At 52.4% G+C, this 25,904-nt stretch overlaps 1 protein-coding gene across 3 annotated transcripts in view; it reads left to right on the top strand.

The window, feature by feature from the left end:
- Nucleotides 1-25,904, top strand: part of GckIII (Germinal centre kinase III) — a 201,607-nt gene that overhangs the window by 72,096 nt on the left and 103,607 nt on the right. The window contains exon 1 of one of the 3 annotated variants that reach the window (XM_070531553.1): nt 3,631-5,515. The exons of the other annotated variants lie outside the window; for them this stretch is intronic. Coding sequence (XP_070387654.1) covers nt 5,261-5,515 — 255 coding nt within the window. The 5' untranslated portion in view covers nt 3,631-5,260. Of the gene's footprint in view, nt 1-3,630; nt 5,516-25,904 lie in introns of those variants that run through there. 3 annotated transcript variants of the gene reach the window in all.

Below are 25,904 nucleotides of genomic sequence, written 5' to 3'. Positions count from 1 at the left end.
GGCACGAATGCTGGCATATGCGAGGCAAGTCGGCAGTGGCCCCTTGTTCCTTCATTACAATGTCGGAGGCAGGCGGTCCACGAGGAAAGGCGCCCCTGACGTGCGGTGCACTATACGTGATAGTTAAAACAGCTCGAAGGATGCTTGCGCGATAGTTGAAGCGCGCGTATGTGTCTCGTTCCGCTTATGTAACCGCGCGACTGTTGCGACGCTGAAGGAGGCTGCGGGCGGCACGGTGTTGTTCAAGCTCACTATTAGTCGTGACATTAACTATATCTACCGATGCGTCACCTGCAATGCCTGCATTGCATCGTTGGGTAATAGAGCGATTTCTCAATATTTTCGAACCTGTTTTCAACGTTGCATTTTCACTCGCTGTACGGAATCGCGGTAATCGTTCTGACAATTGAGGGAAGGAGTTACAGAAGGAAAAACAGATACTGAGAAAAGTCTGTCTTCTAGCTTGTGCGGGAAAGGTACCTCAGTCCGAGGCTCCTGCGGCTCTTGCTGTCTCCCGGGCCTGTATGCCGTAGTTCCAAGTATAGATGCGCACGGTGTCCTTGCGCGAACCTAATTGATCTCCTCTACCTCGTAAGGCAAAGTGGGCACGTAACACGCGTAATTAAAACAAATCTCTAGGCAATTTCACGTGAAGAAAACTGCCTCATCAGCTAAATTAGGGTGTGTGGCTATACTTCAAAAATCTCATCTCTCCTTGGTGTTAGCATGGTTGCAACATCACGATGTCCGGCCGTGGGGACCGCATGTCGCTAGATCGAAATGCAGAGACGATCGTTTGGGCGAGCTTTCAGTGCATGTTAGGGAATTCCAGGCGGTCATAATTAGAGAAAGTGGATAACCGGGCCAGTTGGTATAGATTCACGCTTTGGAAGCGCAAGCACACCACGAAGAAGAACGCTCGTTGTATCTCGTTCTTCACCCGCCGTGGTTGCTCAGTGGCTATGGTGTTGGGCTGCTGAGCACAGGTCGCGGGATCGAATCCCGGCCACGGCGGCCGCATTTCGATGGGGGAGAAATGCGAAAACACCCGTGTACTTAGATTTAGGTGCACGTCAAAGAACCCCAGGTGGTCGAAATTTCCGGAGTCCTCCACTACGGCGTGCCTCATAATCAGAAAGTGGTTTTGGCACGTAAAACCCCATAATTTAATTTTTATCTCGTTCTTCGTTGTGTTTGTGTGTGCGCGCTTCCAGACAACCATGGGTCAAAATTAATCCGGAGCCCTGACTTAGACTCCCGTAGCACCGGTGTTGCTTTGGTACGCTAAAGTGATTTGTTTATTCGATCACTCTTACCAGTGTTAAGCTGACGTGAGACACGAAACACCGCTTTTGTGCTAAGTGTCCCGTCAGCTTAGCGCTGTTGTTTTCACCACGATTTCACTAAGCAACTTTTGCAGCCGTTCACATTTTTCATGCGGGGTGTTTCCGTCACATATATATTTTAGACCATACAGAATATTTAGGTCTCCTGTAGCAGATTACTAATCCTTCAACTAGGTTAATCAGAAGAGGCGGACATCACTTCCACCAGAAATCACAAGTCGTAATCGACTAATGAACAAAAGCTCGCCAGTTGAGTTCCTTTTACTAATTACCTTACGGTCCATATTGCGATTGACGAATTGTAGCCGGTGAATTTGCCAGGCATATTGACGTGGAACGAAGTGTGAGGATGGCACCGGTTTCGAGATATATGCGCCGTATAATTTGCGCTAAGAATGCACCGTTGTACTTTTTTGAACAAAGCGTCGTTTTATGTTTTGGAGCACAAAAGTAACTGGACCGTCGATGTATTTCGTCGTCCGCATCTTAGAATTCTTTCCAAGTGGAAACTTCTTGCGAACTCACCGGCTACAGTCCGTAAATTGCCATATGCGCTGTAAGTTACATAATGAAAACGTTAATTAGCGAATTTTGTTAGTGAGTTGCTTATGCATTTCGATTTCTCTGTCAAGTAGTGTCCGCCTTTTCTAGTATTTCAGCTCAACAACTAGAATTGTTCTATCTTCCAGAAGCGACTTTTAAAAATTCTGTATGTTCTAAAAAAAAGAGAGAGAGAAATACCACGTATAATGACCGCTAAATGACATTGCGGCTCTCGCCGTCTCCTGGCCAAGCGGCAATATGGATGAATCAAATGCGTACAGAAATTAACGATTGTCCTGTGCTAAAATTCTGTCCCGGAAGACCACGGGTCACTATCGCAGAAGACAGGCCAACCTCTGCGCGTTTGTGCAAGTCACCAGCCAAATGTTCCAATTACAAAGGTGTATAGAGCGCTTTGCAAAACGTCCTATTAGGCAGTTTCAACTTTCTATCTATTAGGCATTTGTTTTGTGCAGGGTGTCCCAGTTCGCTGGGGCAGCCTACATAGCGCTGGTCTTTGCACTTTTGAAGCGTGGCTAACTCTTAGGAAGGTGCTCATTTAGCGCTTGGAAAAGCGACGGTTTTCTCCTTCACCACAGTTTCGGAAAACCATGTAACACGGGGCACTTCCACGTGTGGCCTCATTATGCGGCGGCGTATACGCATACGCGGACTGCGCGTCGTCGACCGCCCCCTTAATCACCTGGCCGGGGGATTACGTGCGCTCGGCTGATTTATCGAAGCCTTCCGCTGCCGCGCACATAAAGTGTATACCGGTTCCCGAAAGCGTATTGCTGCCCTGCGCGCCGCCTAGCTTTGCGGCCGAATGTTGCCGAAACCAGAGGACGGCGGCCGTTATTTCTCTGGTACGTTGTTGACGGGATGTATAATCGCGCCTGTCAGGGGTGCCGCTTAAGGAACAGCAGCTGTGCGCCTTTGCGCCTGCAGTAGCCACGCACGTCACTCCCGCGTTAACGCTGCCCCACTATAAATGGCGATGGAAACGACCCTTCGAGCTTAATATTGCGCTTTCTGAAGTCTTGGCAATAATGCAGCAACTTGTGGTGATGCCGCAGGACATGTAAGAGTTCACCGAGCGAACAAGCGTAGTTTTTTTACGCCGTCTCCCTTGCTTGCTCTCGACACGTTAGAGGGCCTCACCATGGGAGATGATTGCGGACACTTTGGGCGCGCAGCACGTCACCTCAAGGCCGTTTGGTTAAACGACATTGTTCGTACACGAGTCGGGTACTGTTCCATCTTGCTGCCTCGACCTTTTCCCGTCGCGGACCCCCCGCCCGTTTCGCAATCTCCGGTTAATTCGCCGTCCCGCGCACGTCTCCCGCGCCGCGCCACCTTGAGCCTGGACGACGTCTCCGTCTGCGCGACCGGTTGGCTCCCCGCTGCTACCTCCTCGTGTGCGCCCTCACATCGCGTGGAATTTGGGTCACGGAAGCTTCTGTGTGTGTGTGTCTACCTGCCTACCGCCGTCGTGGTCGTGCGCTGCTCGCGCGCCAACCGAGCATGCTTTGAGAAAAGGGCCCCTCTCCCGTTACGTGTACTCCCGAGGGAGAAGGACTCCGTCTTCGCCCGACCTCTTCCCCGCAAAGGCCTTTCCGTGCTTGTTTTCTTCCGTGTGCCGCCCGCGCTCTTTTCATCTGTAGAGAGAGAGATATGGGGAGAGGAATGACTGGTGGCGAGAGCGTGCGGTCATGGAAGCGCCTCGCCGTCGTTTCGGACGGACAGACCGCGTGGAACGAGCGGGCTTCGACGTCGGCCTCTGCACTAGCCGTGCCCACGGATACACGCGACGCCCGTTAGCCCGCCCGTTCCTCTTTTGTCGTTCGCCTTTCTTTTTTTTTTTTTCCTGCGCCCGCTTGTCTCTGGCAGCAGGCCACCAAGTCGTGACCGTCTCTTCTTCTTCGCTTCGATCGCCCCCATACGCTTGGCACGCTCGCTCTGACTCTTGTGTCGTGCCCGTCATCGCTGGTGAACGTCTGTATGTGTGTGTGTGTGTTCGCCTCGTCGATGCGTACCCCTGGAACCCGTGCTCACCGGAAACCTGCGCAGCCGAAGGAGCTGTGTCTGCCGTTCGTTCTTTATTGATTCATCGCCGCTGATTCGTGCCGTGCCTCCCCACCTCAGCTGGCGCCCGTCGAGCGACTGTTTTTGTCTGTGCTTTGGCCAGACTGCTCTGGCAGACTTGTCGTTTCCTTTCCGACGTGCAGTGGCTTGTCTGTCCCGGCGAGACGCCAGACTGTGCACCATACTCTCGAAAAAAAAGAAAATACCACAAGCTGAAAGCAGAGCGTTCGTTTCTGTCCCGGATCGGCTGACGATTCAGAAGCGAAGACCGCCTCACCCCGTTGTTCAAACGGGAGAGGAGCGTCGAACGCGCAGCCCCTGACCGTCATAGTGGATACGAACTAGCTGCTGGACGTCATCTGTTTGCCTCGCAGCCCGCCTGTGTGAACCTGTATATGTTGTTCCGTGGCAAGTTTCTGAAACGTTTCACTATAGACAGAAGACGAGTGCGTCAAGTGGAGATTATTACGCTTTCTTGCGTCTTAACGGGCCACTGGAATGGCCACCGCCGTCTTGCAGCGCGGATAACATTCTTTGGATGACGCCAGGGAAGAAAAGATGCGCCTTGGAAACAGATCAGTCCATTCTTTGTGATACGGCGGTCGTTGTGGCGTAAACGTTGCGCTTGCCGAGACAACTGGGTAAGTGCCGCCAAAGCGGGCCAGTGCGGCCTCTGCTGTTACAACCGCCCTTGTCGTCGCCTTGTCGGCGACAATCGGACCGGAACCCGGTCGGAAGCGCTCTTTTGGCCCAGGAAGAAAACGGCGGCAGGCGACGACAAGCGGGTTCTTCTCTCCTCGGGGCGCCCATTCAACGACGCGGAACGTGGCCAGGAGGAGCACGGCTTTTCGCGTCCGCCGCCGGCGGCCAACAAGCGGAAGTGCGCCCCCGTCTGCGCACTTTTGTGTGTGCCTCGCGTAGAGAGACCGCGAAAGTGCCCGCCGATCGCCGCTTCGTCACAGCGCGGCGTGCTCCCGAAGATCGGAATCTCGAGGGGCCGCTCGGAGGCGGTCGTCCCCCCTACGGCCGCTTTCGTCCGAGTGACGGAGAGGCGTCAACCGCTGTGCCCCCCGTAAACACGTGCTGCGGAACGACACGAAGACCGCACTTCGCTGACTCGCCGCACTCCGTCGAGTCGTCGGGGACCGATCGCTGTTCGCCACGGGACCGCTTTCCATGGCACGGCTCTCCACGACGACTGGGTCGTGAGGCGGCTTGTCGCGCGGCGGTGAAGGCGCGCGCGTGCATCGAAGCTGGGTTTCTTTTCTCGGCGCCTGGTGGTGAGCATGCCGTCTCGCCAGGAGCACCACATCCTGACGCGCACCAGCTTCGGTGGCGGCGGCAGCGCGCAGAGCGTGTGGGGCGGCGGCACGTACGGCTCGTACCAGGCGCTGGCCGCTGCCGCCGCGCCCCCTCCGCCGTGGCAGCCGTCCGGCGGCTACCAGCAGTGGGGCTACCACCACCAGTCGTTCCTCAAGTGGAGGACGTGGACGCAGCCGGCGGGCAACCCCTTCCTCAAGGGATACGACGCCTCGCAGTTTGTGAGTGGTTATGCGCAGCGCCTCAGCAGAAAAAAGTGTCTTGTTCCGTGTGTGCAGCAACTGTGTGTGCACATGCGTATTAAGATATCACGTTACAGAGCATGACTTGAGTATAACTTGTCGATTGAACAGTTAAAATAGTCTTGCGTTAGCATAGCGAGCATCTTATGATTACGTTTTTCATGGACGAGCAGGCATCGGAGCACGAGGCTTAATTGTTTGCATAGTGTTCGTCTATGTATCAACAAGTTTGCTGTATTTGAAATGGTAATGGTCAACCAACTAAACCACCAACGCATCCTCGTCAGCAAGTCTTTCGAGGTTCTTTCGGATGAAGTTTTTACTGGCGCTAATTCGGGTATACGTGCCGCATGGCAGGTGCTGTAACGGTAACGGCGACGATATGCTGAAGGGTTTTGTTGTCTTTATACCAACGCCGAAACCATCCGAGGGGCCGAAATGGTCCAGCGATGGCTCGTTGAGCGCGCGTGCAGTTTCAGCTTCATTAAGTTCGGCTGCATGGGACTGCTGTCGAGCACGTGCGAATGCCACAGCTCCAGCACCGTCCGTCTTGATCTTGAGATGCATATGTTGTGTAAATGCTTCTTACGGTCAGGCTTCCGATTGAATCGTCGTATCCCGTTTATTCATTGATCCGACCGATAACGCAGTTTCAAAACCGCGTTATTGCTCAGCTTTTGCGGAGGTGGCGATTTAGTGCGATGGAGAAAGAAGTCATCAGGACAGTGGTGTTGAATGTGAAGGGGCTTGCATTTTGATCTTTCTTTCGACGTTTGTTGACGCAAATGACAGCAGTGGTATTGCTCGTCGCGCTTGCTTGAGCGCCCCCACTCCCAGCGTGACCATTCTCTGCCCAGTTCCTTGAGAAGTCACACTATCGTACTTTAGGCATATTTCTCATCGAGCAGGTTTTGGATTTTTATTTTATTTACAAATGCTGCCATCTCATTGCGAGACATAGCAGTGACGGATCAAAAATGAGTTACCTACGATATATAAACAAAATATGTAACATCATACATGTAGCAGTATAAAGGTTTTTTTAGACAGTACGTATTATTTTATGGCGTTCTTGCAAACGAGTTCGTAGATATACTTTGCCGCTAACAGCGTGAAATTCAGATGGCTAGTTAAAGACATCTTTTCTATTAGTTCCTTAAGGAAAGTTGTTTATATGGCGAAATTGAAGGCAGTCATATTTTAGTGCACCCTAATTTCTTTAAGATCGCACCTAATGCGAGATATTTGTCATCAAATTTCAACGGTGAATCCAGACACTACCGAAACCGAGCGCCGCGGGAGCTCGTAAAGGCGGCCCCGCCATCACGTCATACCGAAACGCCGGCTTCACGACTACAGCGCGAGGCCGTTGGAAACCGATCGTACCGGCCGGTCGCGCCGGCTACCGATACGACGGCGTGCTTTGCCTGGCCCGCATGTGCGGCCGTGTGTCGGGTCGGGATTCGCTGCGGCATGCTATCATTCAAGCTTCGCCCCGCACAAATTCTTTACGGGGCGTTGCCGTCTCACGAGCAGCGGGACGCGCTGCCTCGATGTTGCCTCGCTTGAGTGTTGGAGTTTTATGGGGAATATCTCGAATTAGGGGCGATTTTTAATGTAAAAAAAAAAGGACCGCATGAAAATAAATCTTTGCCTTCAAATTAGCCATTTAGACAACTGCTCCCACAGCATGCAGTAATAAAAAAGTTCAGGATGTTTGGGTAATTAGTCATTTAAAGCTCACGTTATTAACGCCAAAGTATGTCCGCCTCGCCTAGAAACTCGTCTGCAAGAACGCCAGGCTCGTTACCTTTCTTCAATAAAACATTTGTATCGCCTAAATAAAACACTCTCTACATTACGCACGAAACTGTACGAGTATACATAGTAACAGCATAGCGTATACGTAACGTATAAGGTGTTCAATTTGTTTTGTAGACGCTGGCATGCTGCCACACGGCGACGCGCGACTCTCGTGTTGCAACTCGTATGGATCGAGCGCGATAGTAGCTGTCCCCTACACGAGTACGCCGCTATAGCTGCGCGTCGGATAGGGCAGCCGCTCACACACGGATGACGATCTTTTAGCGCGCCCCTCGAAGCAGTGTTTTGAGTGCAGCAGTCTTCCATTGGAAACCGCTGACAGGACGCCGCCGTTATTTCGAGTAAGGTACATAACACGCAGCGGTTGTTGTACGCTACGGCCCCAACATAACGTTACGTCGATAACTGCGTGCGTTAGCCTCAGCGGTGTCACTGAGCATCATTTGTCGAGTTTTCTTTGTTTTATTTGACGGACTTGTGTCCGGGAGATTTGTTCGAGCCGACACCACCTAGGTGGTGGTGTTCTAGCCCGAACGCGCCGAGCTTTACGAGATGCGCGGCCCTTTTTAAGCACGATGACCGTGAGAGCAAGCGTTTGCAATGGTTACGCACGGTGTGGAACAAGGATGTGGTAATCTCCCCAGGAATAGTACCGAGGAGTTATTGCAGCGAGCGTGGCGCAGTTGCTGGTTCGGATCCGACGTAGCACATCTGTCGTTTAGTGGCCCGCGCACGGTGACCTCCTGCAGCGTCTTCGCGCTCAGTGGGCGCTGCTGCACGAGTGATGATGGATCTGTGCGCAAGAGTAGCGTGCGCGTATTTCGCGTCTGCGTTGTGCTGCAGTGCGCAGGCGTTCAGCATGCACGAAAATAACTCTCGCGCTCAATTTCCTTTGTTCCTTTTCTTTCTTTTTATTGCGTACACAAGCTCGTGCAGCAGCGCTGGCCTGTCGCGCCATCGGGGCTGCGGCGTGGACGTGAACTCTTGCCCCAACGACTGCCGGCCGCTGGTCGCGGAAAATTAATCTTTGCTCGTTCAGGCGTCTAGTGACCCGGAAAGAGAACGGGGAAACGCGCTTAACGCCGATTCTCTTTTCCCCTGCGCGACGGTGTATACTGCATAGCCTCGCTTCGGGCCTTGCGTCGGCCAAAAAAGCGCGTGCGCAACCCCGTAACGACCCGACGCTGCGCTATACGGCCGGCGGCAGCGCGATCGCCCGGCGGATTAAGTGCCACGGTGCGCGTCGGGTGTACAGAGCCTCTGGGTCTGCCGCGTTGCATCGGCAGATCTCTGCTGTTTCGGCGCCGCTTTTCCCAATCGCCATTCCCCGTCTCGCTGCTCTGAAAAACAGCCGCACGGCGTTCTCGCTGGTCGCAGTCTATAAAGCGGGCCCCAATCGAAGGCCTCGAGTCGGGGTGGATAAAGGCTACGCACCGAGGACGCGGAAACGCGCCCAGCTTGAAACCTTCGCACGCGAACTGCATGCACGCGCTGGGCGAGGGCAATTAGCGGGGTGTCGGTTGTGACGTAACCGCGCCTTTGTACAGACGTCGTGTGCGGCGTGAGTCGGCACTGGATTAAAGCCCCGCTATGCGTGATTATCGACGGGTCGGCGCTTTGTCCTTGGCGTACACTTCTGCGGGCCGCACTTAGCGAAGCCCGGGGCGCGCTTTAGCCGCTGTGTCATTGTCGGCCATTATAACGATTTGACGCCGTTCGTGGAAACATTCGCGTCCTAATAGAATGAGCACGCCGCATGGCGCTCACTGAAGGTTTCCTTGCTTTCCGGCGGCGGGTGTAAGTTGGACGTATGTACGTAGCAGTTCGCGAGCTCAGATCTCCCGCGTCGTATTTCTCTTCGAGGTCTCCGAGGGGGTCCCAAGCTCGGATATTGTACCGCAGTTTATCTAAGCACCCTTAGAATTTTATCTTGCACTTATACGGCTCGGAGTCGCTTCCGACGTAATAGTGTGAAGGCCACGCCCCTGATTTTCAGGGGCGATCGTAATTTCTAACTTAAATCGCTCGACCTGCGCGGATATACCGCGCGCTCTCTCGGCATCTCGTGCAGCGCTGTTCTGGCGAGCCTGCGCGGCAACGTCACCGCGAGCGCGGGGACACACCGGTGTGTGCCGCGCCGAGAGACGAAAGTCGGTGCGTGCGATTCGCGCGGCTTTCTTTTGCGCGCCTTTTCGTCTCGACGGTAAAAAGGGCGGGGAGGAGAGCACACGCTCTTACATGCGTTCAATACGTACTGCTGTGAGTTCGCAGTTTTCTCGTTCGTCCGCGTCCTCCTCCTTTTTATTCTTCATTCTTTGTTACGTTATTGGAGACGCCCTTTGTAGCAGCGCTCACGCCGTGGTACCCCTTCGGACAAAAGAATCGTGTGTTAACGAAGTTGAATTACACAGGCTGTTTCAGTGAACACTTTCAAAAAATACTTGGTATCTCTCTCCTTGAACCGACGCTATTTCTTGATCGCTAGATTCAGTGCCCAAAAAAACCTTGGCAAAGTACCGCCCCTGCGTAGAAATGCCAGCGGTTGAAAAAAACCATTGGCAATTTCGGGAAGCAGACGCTTCCCTTATCTTTCGTTTTTCCTTTTTTTTTACCCAGAATAAAATTTAAAAACAAAAACAAAACACAAAAAAATCTTCCCCGCAGAATTCTTCTGTTGCGATGCGACTCCTTTCGCCTTGTCTGAAAGTATGGTCAAAAGAAGGAGTTTGGCAGTCCGCGAAGCACCTGCATCCATCCACGGGGTGGCAGGGACTTTTCTTCGACCAACCCTTGAACCCCCTCGCCCGTCGCGTGCTGGCGATCGCCCTTTCCTCCGGGGCACGTGAAAGAAACTCGTCCGAGTTTGGAAATGTGCACACCAATCTACGCAACAGGCTCGCAGGGGATCGCGTGCAAAAACTTGTGTACGTGCGCACGAACCTCATTATCCGAAAGGCTTCGTCCGCTGCGCAGCGAAGCGTTGACGCCTCAAGCGCAAATGAGTGGGGCACAGATCGATGCAAATGTCGGTCTTGACGGTCTGATGTGAAATCAATGCCTTGACGTGAAATCGTGCCCAAGTTTTGAATCCGGAAGCTCTGCTAGGACTTTCGTGATGCAATAATGTAACGAATATATTCTTTTCAATTTTAGAGAAATTGTCTAGTTTTTCATAGCTTTGTGAGCAATCGTCTTTCAGTTTTTCGCATTTTTGTGAAAAAAAAATAAAAACACACGAAAGGAGCATGTGTTTTTCACGCTCATTAAAATTTTATGCAATTTTACATGTCCCCCCTAGCGACGTTGACAAAGTCGTGGAAGACGAGGAGCTTACCGAATCTCGCTGTTTATTACATTGACCAGTATACTTGTGACTCGCGCGCGCTAATTTTTGCAATCGCACAACGAATGCGGCGCTTACGAGAAGATGCTAGCCGTCTCATCCAAAATTGGTCGTCGACAGTACACTTGTGGTTTCGAACGCTGTACAATCTTCACTAGAGGAGGAAGAGCTCGCGTTCATCGACGCGACTCGGTGGTCGTCGTTTGGCCGGCTGCGTTACCGCGCGGCATGCAGTGCAAGGCTGGCGGCAACGAATGGTGCGGCGATGCCGACTCGGAACACGTTGGCCACTTTTGAAGCGTGCGAACGTCGCATTCGTCACTACTGTATATCCTCACGATAACAAGCGGCTCATTAATTATCTCCAAAATCATGTGTGCGGTTATAGCTTGCGCTCTCATGTTCCGCTCCGTCGGCTTCGAACGATCGAAACACGGATGGCCACACTCGCTGTCGAGAGAGGCTACCCCCACCCCTGGTCACGCACGGCAGCGTATATAGCAGACACCGTGGGAGTTGTTTCGCGAGACGTACGCTCACGGCGCAATTGTGGAACCCCATCGCGTTCGTCTTTTGCCGCGGCCGCCGCATCGTTGCCGATTCGGCGCAAGGTGAGCGCGTATCGAATGCTTCGATCTTGAGCGCGTACTCCGTTCGCGCTGTAACTGAGCGTACGCCTGTACGTGTAGTACGTTTGCGGACCATCTCCGCACGTTCCTGCTACGGCTGCGTGCCGTTTCGCTGGCGCACACGCCGCTGGCCGAATGCCGGCGCTGACGTGGCCGTGCGAGCAGGCCTGGCAACAGCGGTGCGCGCATACATGGCATCCATTTTCGCCGTCGTGTGGCGGTGTGCCGTCATCGCGGGACGATTGGCTACCGTCCGAAGTGCACGCGGCGATGCCGCGCCGATGCGCGACCAATTATGTGTACTCGTGGCCCGCGGATTCTTATTTTTTTTTTCCCTTCCCGTGGTGCATGTGAATGTTAATGAAGAAAGCGTTGCCTTCGAATCATAGCCACGTGATCGGTTGGTGGCCGTGCACCAGGCTGCGGTAATGTGGAAGGGAAATATACGGGGCTCCCGCCAAGTGAACAAAGGCCGGATTCGCGACACATTTCGCTTGAATCTTGAACGTTCTTTCGAAACTGTTTCTGGCTTGCCAAGCGTCCTCTTGTGGTAACAGTGCATGGATTTCTTTGTCATTTAAGAAGGGTAATTTGCGACCCGCCGTAGTTGCTCAGTGGCTATGCTGTTGGGCTGCTGGGCACGAGGTCGCGGGATCGAATCCCCGCCACGGCGGTGACATTTCGGTGGAGGCGAAATGCGAAGACACCCGTGTACTTAGATTTAGGTGTTCGTTAAAGAACCCCAGGTGGTCGAAATTTCCGGAGTCCTCCACTACGGCGTGCCTCATAATGAGAAAGTGGTTTTGGCACGTAAAACACCATAATTAAATTAAGAAGGGTAATTTACTTACGAAGGTTAACTTATTTCTCTTTAGTGCTCCTTTAAGGCTAAACCCCATGAGCGTGATTTTGTACGCGACAGCGACGAGCGACGGATCGGGCCGTCGCGTGAACAGATCGCTCGGTCTTGTCGCGCGATCGCTCGGTTCTGCAAATCTAGAATTCGTCGCTCGTCGCCCGGAAGTGCTTTGAGCGACTAGCCAATAGCGCGAAGCCGGAACTGGATGTACATAACTCAAGTACTTCCGATTGTCGCAGGGAACGAGCAAACGATTGAATTTGTATACGTGCAAGGATAAGAACCTACTGCAAGACTTTCAGAAATATTTTATGCTGCTTTTTACAGTAAAACACATCAACTTAAGGTAATAAAGCACGCGTCACGCTAGTTTCGGCGCCTATATTGCTGCCCTCATACCGGCAACACTGGCGAGACGTCACTCGAAGTCATCGCTCGCATGGGGTGCAACTTGTAGGCGACGAGCGAACGCGACAGCCATCTCCATCGCGTCGCTTGTCGCTGTCGCGTGCAAGATCGCTTGCATGGGGTTTATACTTTAACTAGCACCGACTGCGACCAATGTCACTCTGGCGTTCCGTTTTGTGTGTGAAGTATGGCATAAGTGATCTCCCTCGCATCCCTTTCAGTGCGTGTTCGCGGGACGTGTTTGTACATGTCGGGTCCCTAGCCATATGTCAGTGAAGCGACGCTCGTTGGAGTCACTGTACTGCTCGCGCTCGCTTTCTGGGCCCCAAGCAAACGTGGTTCCAAACTTGAGATATACGCAACGCCCATCAAGCTTGCTCGCGGCACCGTAAGATGGCGATGAAGATGTAAAACGCGCGTATCTCAATGCGCGTGGTATGGCATCCTCCCAATGGCCTTGAGCCATATGGAATGCGCGTTTGTTTGCGTGTGCCGTTATTGGCCGACCGCCGCTTCGCGTTGAGTCTGCTGCACACAAGTATTCCAAGCTCGCTGCCTGAAAGCGCTGTCTTTGGGCTCGACGGCACCGTTGCCAAAGGCGCGCTCTACGGACCCCTCCCTCCGCGTTCCCATGACGCCTGTGTCACGTGTGCAGTATGGTAAATGCGCGACGCTGTGGTTGAGACGTTTTCGTAGCGCGACGAGTGCATAATTCCAGGGCTATATTTCCAGATGTCGACGCCCAAACCTAATTTCCGTCACGTCATAGGCACGGAAGCGCTTCGCCAGTTAACAGCTATCCTCTAAAGACTAACGTGAAGACTTCGCGGGAGGTGTACGGATACGATTTCGTAATCTTTCAGTACGTTGTGTTGTCGTGTGTGTAGTACGTACAACTTAAGTGATCGCCGAACGCTTGTGCACGTCATGCGCGATGCCGTATGCTGCGTCTCTGACATTTGCCATTTGTCTGACAGCATCGCACCCTGCTGCACCCAAGGTGTGCCCGAGAATGTCCGCGCAACTTACCTCGCACGCTCTTCCTTGCGGGCCTGCGTGTGTGTCCTTTCGTTCAGTTCGGTTTTGTACTCCCTGTGCATCACGGTTCATCGGCGGTGCCCGCGACTGCTGGGCTGTGCGCGAGCCGTGACTGCGTGTGCCCGGCCCGGTGCGGCGCGAACAATTGTAGCCCCCGTTAGCCGCACAATGGGCGATGACCGGCGCGAGGCACCCGGCGCCGGCAAAAAAAACCCCGCAAGATCAAACGGTGGTCTTTCCGTTCTTCTGCTCACCGAAGCAAGATGTTCCCGCTCGCACGAAAGCAGCCAGTTTGCCTCGTCGTATATGCGTGTGCGTTAGCTGGCATCATCCACTAGGAGGTGGCCGAATGGGCATTCGTGGACCGGTGCCCGGTCTGTGCGCCTCCCGCCATAGGTCTGCATATCGGTGGGCACATCGGGACGTGTTCGGGAATCGCGCTTGACTGCGCTGCCTGGAAAGATTCGAGCGGGTTCGTAGCTGCGCGCACGCTTGAGTTGCGAAGTTCTGTTGCGAAAACGGCAGGCGGCGAACGTGTGTGTGTGTGTGTGGGGGGGGGGGGGGGGGGGGGGGTTGAGCCTGGCGTGTTCCGCTTTGCTGCAGTGGAACACCTCTTTCACCAATTTTTGCCATTTTGGGCTGAGATAACGTGGCTACTCTATTTTAATGCTATATTCATTTTCTCGCGTCAGTGGTTCGAGCGGCCCTCCGCCTACGTTATCACGACCGGCTGATCTTGAAAGGCGGATGATAAAGGATTAGAACCTTGCGAAAGGAATTCGTATGATACCGGCCCAGATGTGTGGCTTCGATGTATAGTTGGCGGAGTTGTGGAGTTCGTGCTTACGACGCAATGGTTCCAACACTCTACTATATATGCTCTACTGATTCGTCCAAGTGCGTCACTATCACTTGCGAACAGCGTCTGAGCTTTGCTGTACTTGTTCCATAGCTGTGTTTAGGCCTTCCTATTGAAGGGGGATATTCGAGGTTTAGAATAACGAGTCGAATATTACACACTAACTACTCGTATTCGAAAATGAACTATTCGGTATGTTCGAGTATCGCAACTAAACAAACATTTCGCAGAAACCGTCTATGAAAGTCCGCTCACTGTTCTCTGTCTGCTAAATTAATTATGGCAAGTTAACAGAAGAGAAACAACGACAGTAGTCCTCGAAGCAATGCAGAAACAAAATTGGTAATGCAAGCTTTGTTTTCGGTTTCGCGGCGGAAACATACATGACAAACTGTGATTTTTGTTTGTTATCTGTAATTTAGTGTTTTTCAGCCTACAGTCATGTAGCAGTTTTATCTTCTACGCTATAGCCAGTGGTGTGTTCTTGCAGCGATCCCCTTTACATGTTTCTACGGCACACAAGTCCTTCACCAGCTTCTTCTTTTCTTTTCTTTTCACAATTCTAATCTTTTTTTTCTTCCAAGAACCATTTTTTTATTAGCGTTTTTGGAAAGCTAATCATAGAGCAGCCACTCTTTCTTGAAATACTTGTTTGCAGCCAGGCTCTAAAGATGTTGAAAGGTTATTCGTGCACTTCTCTTAATGACAATGAGTGATATTGAGTCTAAAACTGACCCTAATTGTCCGTGATAGTTGGCTATCTTTTCTGTGCTAGTCAGTGCAAGCATACGTGGTACATAATTATCATTGTTACCTTATAATTATGTCTCTGAAGTAAATGTATGTGCCCGCGTTTGATTATTCGATGCGATATTCGATACTTACTATTCGAATTCGATAAAGCTGGTACTCGCTCACCTCTACTTCTTATACCTTGCACCCGCAGAATGGTGTTTTATTCTGCTTACTTTTTCATGGATTACCATTTTGCATAGGTTATCCGGCCTCTATAGTGCACCTTATAGGCGCTGCAAAAATGCAGAGTGCAATAATATGGTTAGAACTTGAGCATGTGGACTGAAATCGGAGACATTTATGTGAATGTCCACGGTCCACCCCACTCAGACCGACGCAGCCCAGCAAGTTGCACATCCCTCCAACAACCTGTTACCGGACAGTTGATCCTCCTCCTGATTTTGCGCAACATGTCTCAGACTCCTTGGTAGCGCAAGGGTCGGCTCTCGTTATGCCGTCAAGAGGGATCGCCGCGTATGGCACGGTGCCGTATACGAGCACGCCTAGATGGCGGCAAGTGTATCGCGAGAGGAACTCGAGCGCGTCCGCTTCTGTGGGCCGTGTTATTATTGTCGTCTCTATTTACCCTTTCGGACATTTGTTTCGATGTGAAAGCGTTTCTAGGCCGACGCGTTCTTTGGCGACTGGCGGAGGAAGAAGAGTGGGTAGCGTGGAATGCAGCCTCCGTAATGGCGCCTCCGAATGGATTCGCGTGGGTGGACGCGTAGGGTATATGCGTACCATATACGCGCAAAGGGAGGAGGCGGGGCCGCCCGTTTCTTTTTCGCCGACGGGTTGGCACGCGCCTCCCGCTTTTGTGTCTGGCGCGGCCTTGCCTCTCCTGCGTCTTGGTTACGACTCGGCTGCGATGCGAGCGCGCTTCCCCGGCATTCGTGCGCCGCCGGATGCTGCCGCCCAGGTCGCGGCCGCCTTTATGTCGTTTCCTTATTTCTTTTTTTTTTTAATTCATTCGTCTGCGACTCGCGTGCGTCGCGCATGGGCATCCTTGTTCGAGGGCTTGCGTCACGACTTTGCACTGGCGGGCCTTTTCTTCGACTCTTTCGGTCCCCCCCAAAAAGGAGGCCATCGTGAGGACGTGGCCCTTGCGGCAGAACCTGAACGTCCGAGTGGGTTCAAGTCCTAGTGTTTTTTTTCCGGGCGGCTGTTTGACCGATGTGTTCGAGTTCGTCGATAAACGCGCTTGCTTGCGCTTGCAAACGTTCTGCTGTGGGACCACACGTTCGGGGGCCATCGCGTTCGATGAGCCGCACCGGCCGACGTTTGCGCGCCGTTTGAGCAGAATTGAGACCGTCCCATTCAGCCGTACAAATTTGTAACTGTCCCTTTGTGTCGGACTCCATTGTCATCGTACGTCGCGCCGAACGGTGGTCAAATGCTTAAAGTGATAAATGAAGTTATCCTACGTCCCAAACATTGACACCTGGAAAGCGTCGAGAGTTCCAGAACTGCCGAGCCACCCGCTGTCGTTCATGCATGGACGACCTGCATTTTTTCCCCCAGAGGGTGTCGTACACCTGTCGTACGTACCACGAGAGGCTGCACGACCGCAGGATAGACTGCAAGAGAAGCCTGTTGGTGATTTCTCTTGCGTTTTCGCGCCGTGTACTGCAATCATATTAAAAGAACACGTAGGAATAAGCACAACAACAACAACAAAGAAAGTGTTTACCCTGAACTGCTTGGGGGTGTTTAAAATGTAGCTGGAGAAAGTAAAGCCATAATAAATACGATTGCTGCGTTGCTTTTGTCGTTCTTTTAAACGTAACTCGAATGATAGCCCACCGCATAATCCATCTTGCCCACTACTAGAAAAAAGAAACAAGAGGGACGTATTTGCTGATGACTTGAGCGCTTAAAAGACACGAAATACACAACGCGGTACTGGCATCGGTGCAGTCCGCACTGTCGGAAGGCAGCGCGCCTCGTTGCGTGTCACGCTGCTCGCGTCTCTGTCGCCGCTGTCGTCACCCACGGCAGTGGAAAAGCGCTGTCCTACCGCGACCACTGTCTGCTTCATTCGCATCAATAGCTGGGCCCCGAGACGTGTGACGGTTCCTCAGTCACTCGTTCCCGCTCCCTGTCATGTGCACCGAGTTTTTCTTCGGGCCTTACCAACAACCCCCGCTCGCGTCGTCGCCATTTCCTTGGTCGTCACCCCTGCTTGCTACATCTCTCGGTTATTCTGTCTCCGCTCGGGTCAACTACTGTTCCAATATTAGCATGACGCGTGTCAAGAAGCGTGGCACGGGCCGTGTTCTTCTCGCGTGACTTCGAGCCTCCTCACCCGCGAGCCTTTTGGTTGTATCCTTCTTCTTTGACCGAAAGTCCTGCGCGCGTCCGTCCTTCTCGAAATAGCGCAGCAGCGCGCTGCTGTTGCCACGCCACACGGGTGGGAGCGCCGCGTGAAGGGACGACCGGCACACACGCCCGTGCGTGCGTGCTCGTGCGCTCCGGAAAGAAACCTGCGTCGTCGGCCGGGCGTCGAGCGACGACCAGGAAGTGGCTGACCTTGGCGCGGGGCTTCTTTTTCCCGCAAGGACGCCACCGAGCCGGAAGGCTTCTTTCTATAACGGACCACGGCTGCTGCCACCCCACTTTTCAGGGGCTCCCTCTCGTTCTATTCCTAGCGCTGCTCGTCACCTCGCATGGCGGGGCGAGGCAGGTGGAAACGATATTAGAAGCTTGCATGGGCAGCCCCCTCCCCCGTCCCGTCCGGTTCATAATAACGTGGAGTTGATATTCGCTCTTGTGCGACCTCGATATGCCTCGAGATGTAGTCGAGGTAACGTTGCATACAGTTTGTCAGGTGGAAAGCAGGCTCGCGCTCGATATGTAGGCCGATATACCTGCTGGTCGAAGCACCGCACGAAGACGGCGAGGCCTGATTCGTGTACTCTAGGCTGATCGAATCGCCATCGTTTAGTCAACACGCACCATCATTATTATTATTATTATTATTATTATTATTATTATTATTGTTGTTGTTGTTGTTGTTGTTGTTGTTGTGTTTGTTGTTGTTGTTGTTGTTGTTTGTTGTTGTTGTTGTTGTTGTTGGAGACATCCTTACAACAGTGTAATATGTCGCATGTCAGTCTTGTTCACTTTGCACCTATATCACCTATCCATATATCGGCTATATGTTCGTGCGCGCTCTGCTAAAAGCGATGCTAAAAGCCTGCCAAACGCGAACCTTGTGCAGCGGGAAATGGTGATTTGAACGTGAAATCTGGTGCTGGTGAATAGGTGCACCTACGCTGGTGATAAATTTTGCTCGACAGTTTTCGACACCGTCTAAATCGTTTGTTTGAAGAAGCTGTTTATTTTTTGGAAGGGCGGCTTTTGGCCTTTACGAGCGAGTGGAAAGATTGGAAGACGCGCTGCGAGGAGTGTAGGTTATATGCAAGCGGCGCAAGAGCCCGCGTTGCCTGCAGCAAAAGCCGAGAGAGAGACGGTGCATCGCCCGCCGCTCGCACGCACCCACTCCAGCTCGGCACGTCTCCCAGGTGGGGCTGCTTTCTCGGCGCCGTTTTGTGCGCCTGGCGGACCCACGTCAGGTGTTTGGCTGTGGGCCTGACAGGTTGCACTCAGTCGGGGCGGGCAGAGCTATTCAGTCGTTCTACTTGCGAAAACACTGCCTGGCCCGGACAGTGACTGGCGAGCATCGTTGGGCGACTTACGCCGACTATGGATAGTAGAAATAATTATAATACGGCGCTTTATCAACCACAAATTAACGTCTAATCACGTAGTGGAGCCAAAGATAAATGAATATTTGTAATTGGACCAATTAATTTTCAGTTGCATTAGTCGTTCAGAGCATTTCTTTTTAGCAAAGGACAGATGACGACAAGTTTCGGTTTGTCGTTCGCAGGTGGTGTGTCAGTCAATTGAACCCCCGCCTATTTGTCGCCACATTCCCCTGTGACGTTTATATACCAACGAGCCCAATCCATTTTTGAAACTTTTTGTGCGCAAGCAAACGGGGACAAAGAAGAGGAGCACTCATGCTTGAGTCCAATCCGCTACCTTTTCAAAGCGGAGGCCATTGGCGATCGTCATCGCAATCAGTTATGCTGAAAAAGCGTCGAGAGCGTTTACGGTATAGTTTGAATTGGGAGTTTTGGAGCTATTACGATTGAAGAATTTTGTTAACAGGTGTGGCCACGTGGCTTCTTAGTGGGCCTTCTGTGCTCTCAAGGTAGCCTGCGAAGCAGCGCATGCGTGTCGCCAAGGGACGCGATCAGCGGCGCCCTTCGCCGTCGTGCCTCCTTGCACGCCACGCTTGGCAAAAGGGATCTATGCTGCGAAGTGCTGCTGACACTGGCGGGCTCCAAGAGTGCAGCCATTGTGTTATCCGTTCTCCAGTTCATAATAATGTGGCCCCGGAGCAGAATCCGCAGCTGCCGTCAAAGCAGCTCACGATCCTGCAGCAAGAGCACCTGCCCTTATTGCGCCGCCGCGCGTCCTTCCGCGTCAGAGCGTCCTCTGCTGAGGCTCTAGCGCCAGAAGCACGCCTCGTAGCTTCCCTTCCAGTGTCGCGTTGCGAAACAATGGCGTTGGATTTTGCAGTACACCGCTTGTAGTGCGCGCGGTTGCCGCACGTAGCGGAATGTGCCCGACTGAGCTCGCGTGCAGAGTTGCACGCAGTGGGCGGGCAGGCGCGCCAATTAGAATAGCCCAGCGCTCTCCTCGTACGCCGGCTTATTGGCCGTCCGGCAGATGAGGAAGAGGTGCGCGTCTTTGTCGTGTCACCTGGGGCCTCACATGCGCGGTCGGCGGCAGCCGAAGGATGCGCGGCCGCAGCGGGCCCGCCTGGCTCGTCGCTGACGGACAATGGGAGCGGCCGGATTCTTTTTTTCCTCGAGGCCAGGCGGCGGCCGACTGTGCTGCTTGCTGCTGCCTGCACCGTTATATAGGGACACGTCCGACCAGGCGCGCGTCTGTGTGCGCGAAGTACGTATCTCGAACCTGTTTGTTATTTCGCATACGCCGTCTTCTTTTTCTTCATTTTCAGTGTGCTTGAAGAAACGTTGGGTGTAGCAGTGGCTACGCTGGTGCAGTGCGTTCGTGCGGCACAGCCCTTAACGGATATCCGTTACAGTAACGATTATTATTAACGTGTTCCTATAGTGGTCACACGCCTAAATCGTGGAAACTGCGTCACCCGCGCAGTCTTATACCTCTGTCACACAGGCACCCGCGAGCACCGTTGACATGAAACTCCATAATGGAGATTTACGGCAATGGAGTTGCGGCCGTGCTACGCGGCACAATGCGAGCTTTCGACGGGCGCCGCATGGGGCAGAAACGGCGCTGCTGCGCTTACTTTCGCGTGCAACTGCTCACGTATACAGTAGCAGTTAAAGGTAGTGTTTTTTTTTTAACGCAGTATGTAATCTAATAAAATCACAGCGAGAAGGTTTGCTGTAGTTTACCGCAAGACTTGTTTTCCAACCGTAGCGAAGTTGAAAGCGATGCTGGCCACGCTGCGCTCTTGCTCTCGTGTGTCGGCAGCGTGGGTCGCGTTGTTCGACCGGTGCGCTTCGAGTTGCGATTCTCGGCTGTGCAATCGCGCGTCTGCTTGCGGCGAGCTTAACTAAGTCCAGATGAGTGACGAAGTGGATAAACGAACGAAATGGCGGAGCGACATTTTCCCACGCGGCATGGCGAAGCATTGGCGTAGACGGTACAGGCGCTATGTGCTTAAAAACATATTAAATACTCCAGTTGTGTGGCGTATAAACCAATGCAAAATAAATAAATAAATAAATAAATAAATAATGCTAAAATGCGTAAGTGAGCCAGTTACGACGATTTTATTAGCGTGTTTTTCGCATCTGTAGCTATCTGGGAACGAGAGTAGTCCATCCAGCCGTAATGGTCATGGTCATTGCCGAACTCCCTTCGCCAAAATCTCCATTTGACTTCCTTGGCTCAAGGGAGACCGTGTGACACGGAGCGCAGCTCCCTCGACCTGAAGACGAATGACTTAAATGGAGTTTGCGGGTGTCCGTGTGACGGGGGTATTATCCTTCTCTGTTGTTTAGCTCAGTGACGACGCTGCTACAAACGTGGATTGTCTTTGAACGAGAGTGTCGATCCCGTTGTACACCAAAGAGACGCATGTTTCAGTCTGTTGAGAGCGAGACCGCCTATAAAACACCTAGCGATGATGACTCCTGTTGCGCTGCGGAAGAGTTCGTGGCAGTAGCAGGGCATTTCCACCTGCCATTAGCGACCCCCCCCCCTCTACCTTCGTCTGCATAGTTTCGGATTCGTCATGGTTTCTTCGTTTCTAAGAAGCCTTCGTACGCATGCCGTGTTGACGTGTGTACGAATGCTAGAAACTATAGTGAGTACCTAGGAACTCGACGCGTGAGTACCGCGCCATCTTATGTGGTTGAGGAAAGCCGGGTGGCGGATTGCGGTGTTAAGTGGGTCCGTGTAAGTCGACGTGTTGCGAGTGTAGGAGGTTGTGAGTGAGAGCTCAGCTGGTTGCACCCAGTGCTATGCCCGAGCGGCCCCCCAGGCACTCGAGAAGGTGCCCATGGCTTTCCCCTCCCGCCGTAGTGGAGAACGGGGTGTGTGAGGAGAAGGGTCGGCGGTCGTGCTCCGGCCGTTCCAGATCGTTCCAATTTGGGGCAGCCGCCGTTAATGGTCTCCCGCGGCGCTGTCGAAACGATTGGCGGCAGCGGCCTCTCCGATAGAGGCGCAACTCTGCGCGCGCCCATTTGCTTTTGTTACCCGCCGCGCGCGCGCGCGCGTGTGCGTGCGTGCGTGCGTGCGTGCGTGCGTGCGTGCGTGCGCGTGCGTGCGTGCGTGCGTGCGTGCGTGCGTGTGTGTGTGTGTGTGTGTGTGTGTGTGTGTGTGTGTGTGTGTGTGTGTGTGTGTGTGTGTGTGTGTGTGTGTGTGGCGTTCGCTTTCTCCGCTCTGTATTGGCAGAACCGCATTCATTGGAAGGCTCGCTCGCATGCCCGAGAGCGCGGGCAGCGCTTGTCCGAGCGCGCTCACTTCCCGATTTCGTGCAGCTTCGCCGAAGCTCCCCTGCGTGCGTGCGAAGCGCGCCCGCTAATTATAAAGACGTACGCGACGACATGCTGTCCTCACACAGAGCGAGCCCCGTAATTCTGTTGCGCGTCTCCTCGCCATGCCAGCTGCGCACGCAAGGCGCCACACTAGCGGGCGCCCCTGCGAAGCCCCTTTCGGGTTGAGGAAGGTCCAGCCGCTGCTTCGTATACGGGGAAGTGTCATTGGACGTTCGACGTGGTTCGTCGTGGCACTTGGTCGACTAGCGAGCGCCCACCTGTGTCTGAGCTGTACAGCCATCTGGATTTCTTTAGAACGTGCGAGCTCCGGCGTGGATATTGTCACGTGGTGGTGACGTTAAGAACACAGTAGCAATACTGTGATAGACAAAACTTTTATTGGGCGAACCTGTGCCCACAAAACAGGCTACACTTATTGTTGTCGCCCCATCCCCTCCGGTTCGGAGAGTGCAATTAACCCCACCATCAACCCTTGACAACTTATAGCACAACGATAGCGGCGAACACGGTCGGCGATCGTCGAAAATCTGATCAGCGGTTCAAGCGCGTCGGCTTTTATACACAATCGTCGAATGTTCCAGACTAATCGTTGGGACCCGCGTGCCTTCCATGAAGTTCTACATCATTCGCGTCAGGCGAATAAATCAGATAACACAAGGTTCGGCAACAACAGACTGCGGATAGAAGCATCGATAACTTTCCAGAAACTTCGGATACATGCAAGTGCGTCCCGCGCTGTGCGATAAGATTTGTTAGGCGGTGAAACCTGGTCGCCCGATAAATATAAATACACGTGTCAATATAGTTGCAGCGGTTCTTCGCTGTTTCACGTACTCGCGATTTTCTGCTTCACAGCATACGTGCAGCGCAGGCTGGGAACAATGTGGGACGCTTGACCGCAATGACACTACGCTGTGCATGGTTGCAAGCGAGAACCTTGTACCTTGTTGACCTTATGCACTGCGGCATGAGTTTGATGAAGTAAAGTTGTACCTTCACATACGTTACGGCCGCGCAATGCCTCTTTGTTTCGAAACAGCTTCCCGTAGTCTCACACTAAACACGTGCTGGAAGTAGTTTTTATGGTGTACTACAAAGCTGGCATATATAGCGTCCATTTGCTTTTTACACTTCGTGGTAGTTCGTGCGATACAGCGATTTCAGCGAATATTTGCTGTTCTAGCTTTGAGTGACACTCAGGGTCTATTTCGCGTTAACTACATAACAACGTGCGTATTTGCGACCAATATGTGGCAGCGTCTACGTCCCCCGGGTGCACATGCCTTTTGAATGTTGGGTTTAAGCACTATGCGCATAATTAAACGGTAAATTATTGCTGGCAGATCCAGTTTCTTCTCCTTCCCTAGCGGCGTACTCTGTCGTATAGTAACGTAGCAGCACAAGCGGAATTTGGTTTCGTGAACATAAAAACGATGCTTTATTTAATAATAATAATAATAATAATAATAATAATAATAATAATAATAATAATAATAATAATAATAATAATAATAATTACTTATCTATTTATTTATTTTATAATTTTAATTAGTAACCATGTACAGGGCTGTGTGTTCATGCGGGCATGTGCGTTTAAAGGGAGGGGAGCGGAGGAAGTGGCTAGCCCCAAATTTTGATACGATGCCTGCAATAGAGCGAAAAAAAAAAAAAACGAGCAGGGTTGTTCAAACAGTATGCAACACTAACAAAGAAGAAACATAGAAACTTGTACACCGTCATTGAATATAAGCAAAACAGAGAGTATGTTAGCACGAAGCAGGAAACGAAAGCATAGTACGGTGAAGACAACTACGGAGAAGATCATTTATACGGATCGGACGCGAAACAAGCAACTGCATCAGTCGCCCGCCTCTACCAGCCGACCGTACTGCCTCGTCCGGAAGCGTCAAGTATTTCGTTTCCGGTCTCTTCCAGTTCGGGTCAGTACCGTTCTTTTGTTTCGATAAACAAAAGGGAGGTGCCGTTGGAGCATCGCAGCTTTGCGTGTGGTCTCGCAAAGCACCTTCTCATCTCGCAGGCCGAGTTTCATGAACTCGAAGTGGCCAGCTGCGATCCGTGAACACGAGGAAGACTTCGCGTCGACCACCGTTCCCCCCGTTCGCCTCGCGCCTACCCAGGCAGCGTGCGTGTGTATACAGCGCACGGCTTCTGCTCGCATCGCCACAGAAACTGCACGATTAAGGCGCCGGATGAGAGGCGTCTGCGCTCTGTGGTGCAAACTGCACCACGTGCACCGCTGTTCGCGCCGACAGCACTTCTGGTGTCGGCGATCTGTGCGACAAGACTCGCCTTGAAGTGCAATATTTCAGCTTCATTTTTATTTTTTATCTTCTCCCTTTCAAATGTGAGAACCAGAACTGAAGCGACATTACCTCACTAGAGGGTGATCGCGCAGTGCGGCCAAATGGTGATGACTGGACGGCGCGCACTATATCTTCACTTATGCTTGGGCCACGCGCTCCGCTGTTCAAGTTTCATTTGACGCTGATAGTGCTCCCTACTTTACCATGCCAGGAATAGGGAGGGAGAAGAAAAGGCTGAACAAATATTAAGGATGGCGTATAAGACAGCCCTCAGCCTCCGCAATACATTTGGTGAGCTGGCTGAGGCCCAACTCATAGCGCAGAGGAGTCGATTGGTGCAAACGACAGCCGGCAGAGCTCATCTTCAAAGAGTCGGCCTTGGAGAATGCGTATAAGCACGCGAAAACACCAAAGGGCTACCCTGCCAGATCAGATATTTGTATGGGGTATCACCAATACCACAAAACATGGATCCGACATTACACGCAGGAAGGAGAAAGGCTAGAACAGAATACATAGACAAAACAACAAAGTACTTGGACACTATACGATTTATGGTGGTGGTTGTCGTAAACCACAAAGGTAAAATCACTGCCTGTGCTTCGGTTTCGCGAGCAACCATTATAGACGCAGAAGAGAGAGCCGTTGCCTTAGTTGTAAGAGAAGGAATAGAGCGCAACGCTCCACTGACAATAATCACAGATTCTCAGGCCGCATGTCTGAACTATCAGAGGCGACATATCGGCTTGAAGGCTCACCGGATGCTTACGAAAATCGGCAGAGAACTCAGCGTCAGGTATACCCACCCAAACGATAACATGGGCCCTGTGGCACGGGGGTGAAGCGGTGCGATGAGGCGGCTCGAGGTTTCACTAATTGCCGAGCTGCCGATGGCAATATCGTGGTGGACCCGACACTCATCGATCCCAGTTAAAAAGCAAACTTGCCATACTACAGATAATTAAGAAAACTACCCAGCACCGCTTAAGAACCTTTCAGCCGTGGACTCTGCGACGTTGCGTAGGCTCCAAACGGACACACACACACAAACCTTTGTAGATTGCACATATACTACCCAACAACATACAAAAAAGACATAAGCCCGTGGTGTGGGAGCACACCGACACCCTTCCACATCGCATGGGAATGCACGGCTCACACCGAAGGGCAAGAAGAGAATAACATGAGAGTGAGGTGTACCGGAGGCTATCCCAGCTCTGCC

The sequence above is a fragment of the Dermacentor albipictus genome, chromosome 1 (assembly GCF_038994185.2).
Source record: "Dermacentor albipictus isolate Rhodes 1998 colony chromosome 1, USDA_Dalb.pri_finalv2, whole genome shotgun sequence".
Taxonomy (NCBI): Eukaryota; Metazoa; Arthropoda; class Arachnida; order Ixodida; family Ixodidae; genus Dermacentor; species Dermacentor albipictus.
Note: the sequence above shows the minus strand (reverse complement) of the source record. Positions and strands in the feature narration are given on the sequence as shown.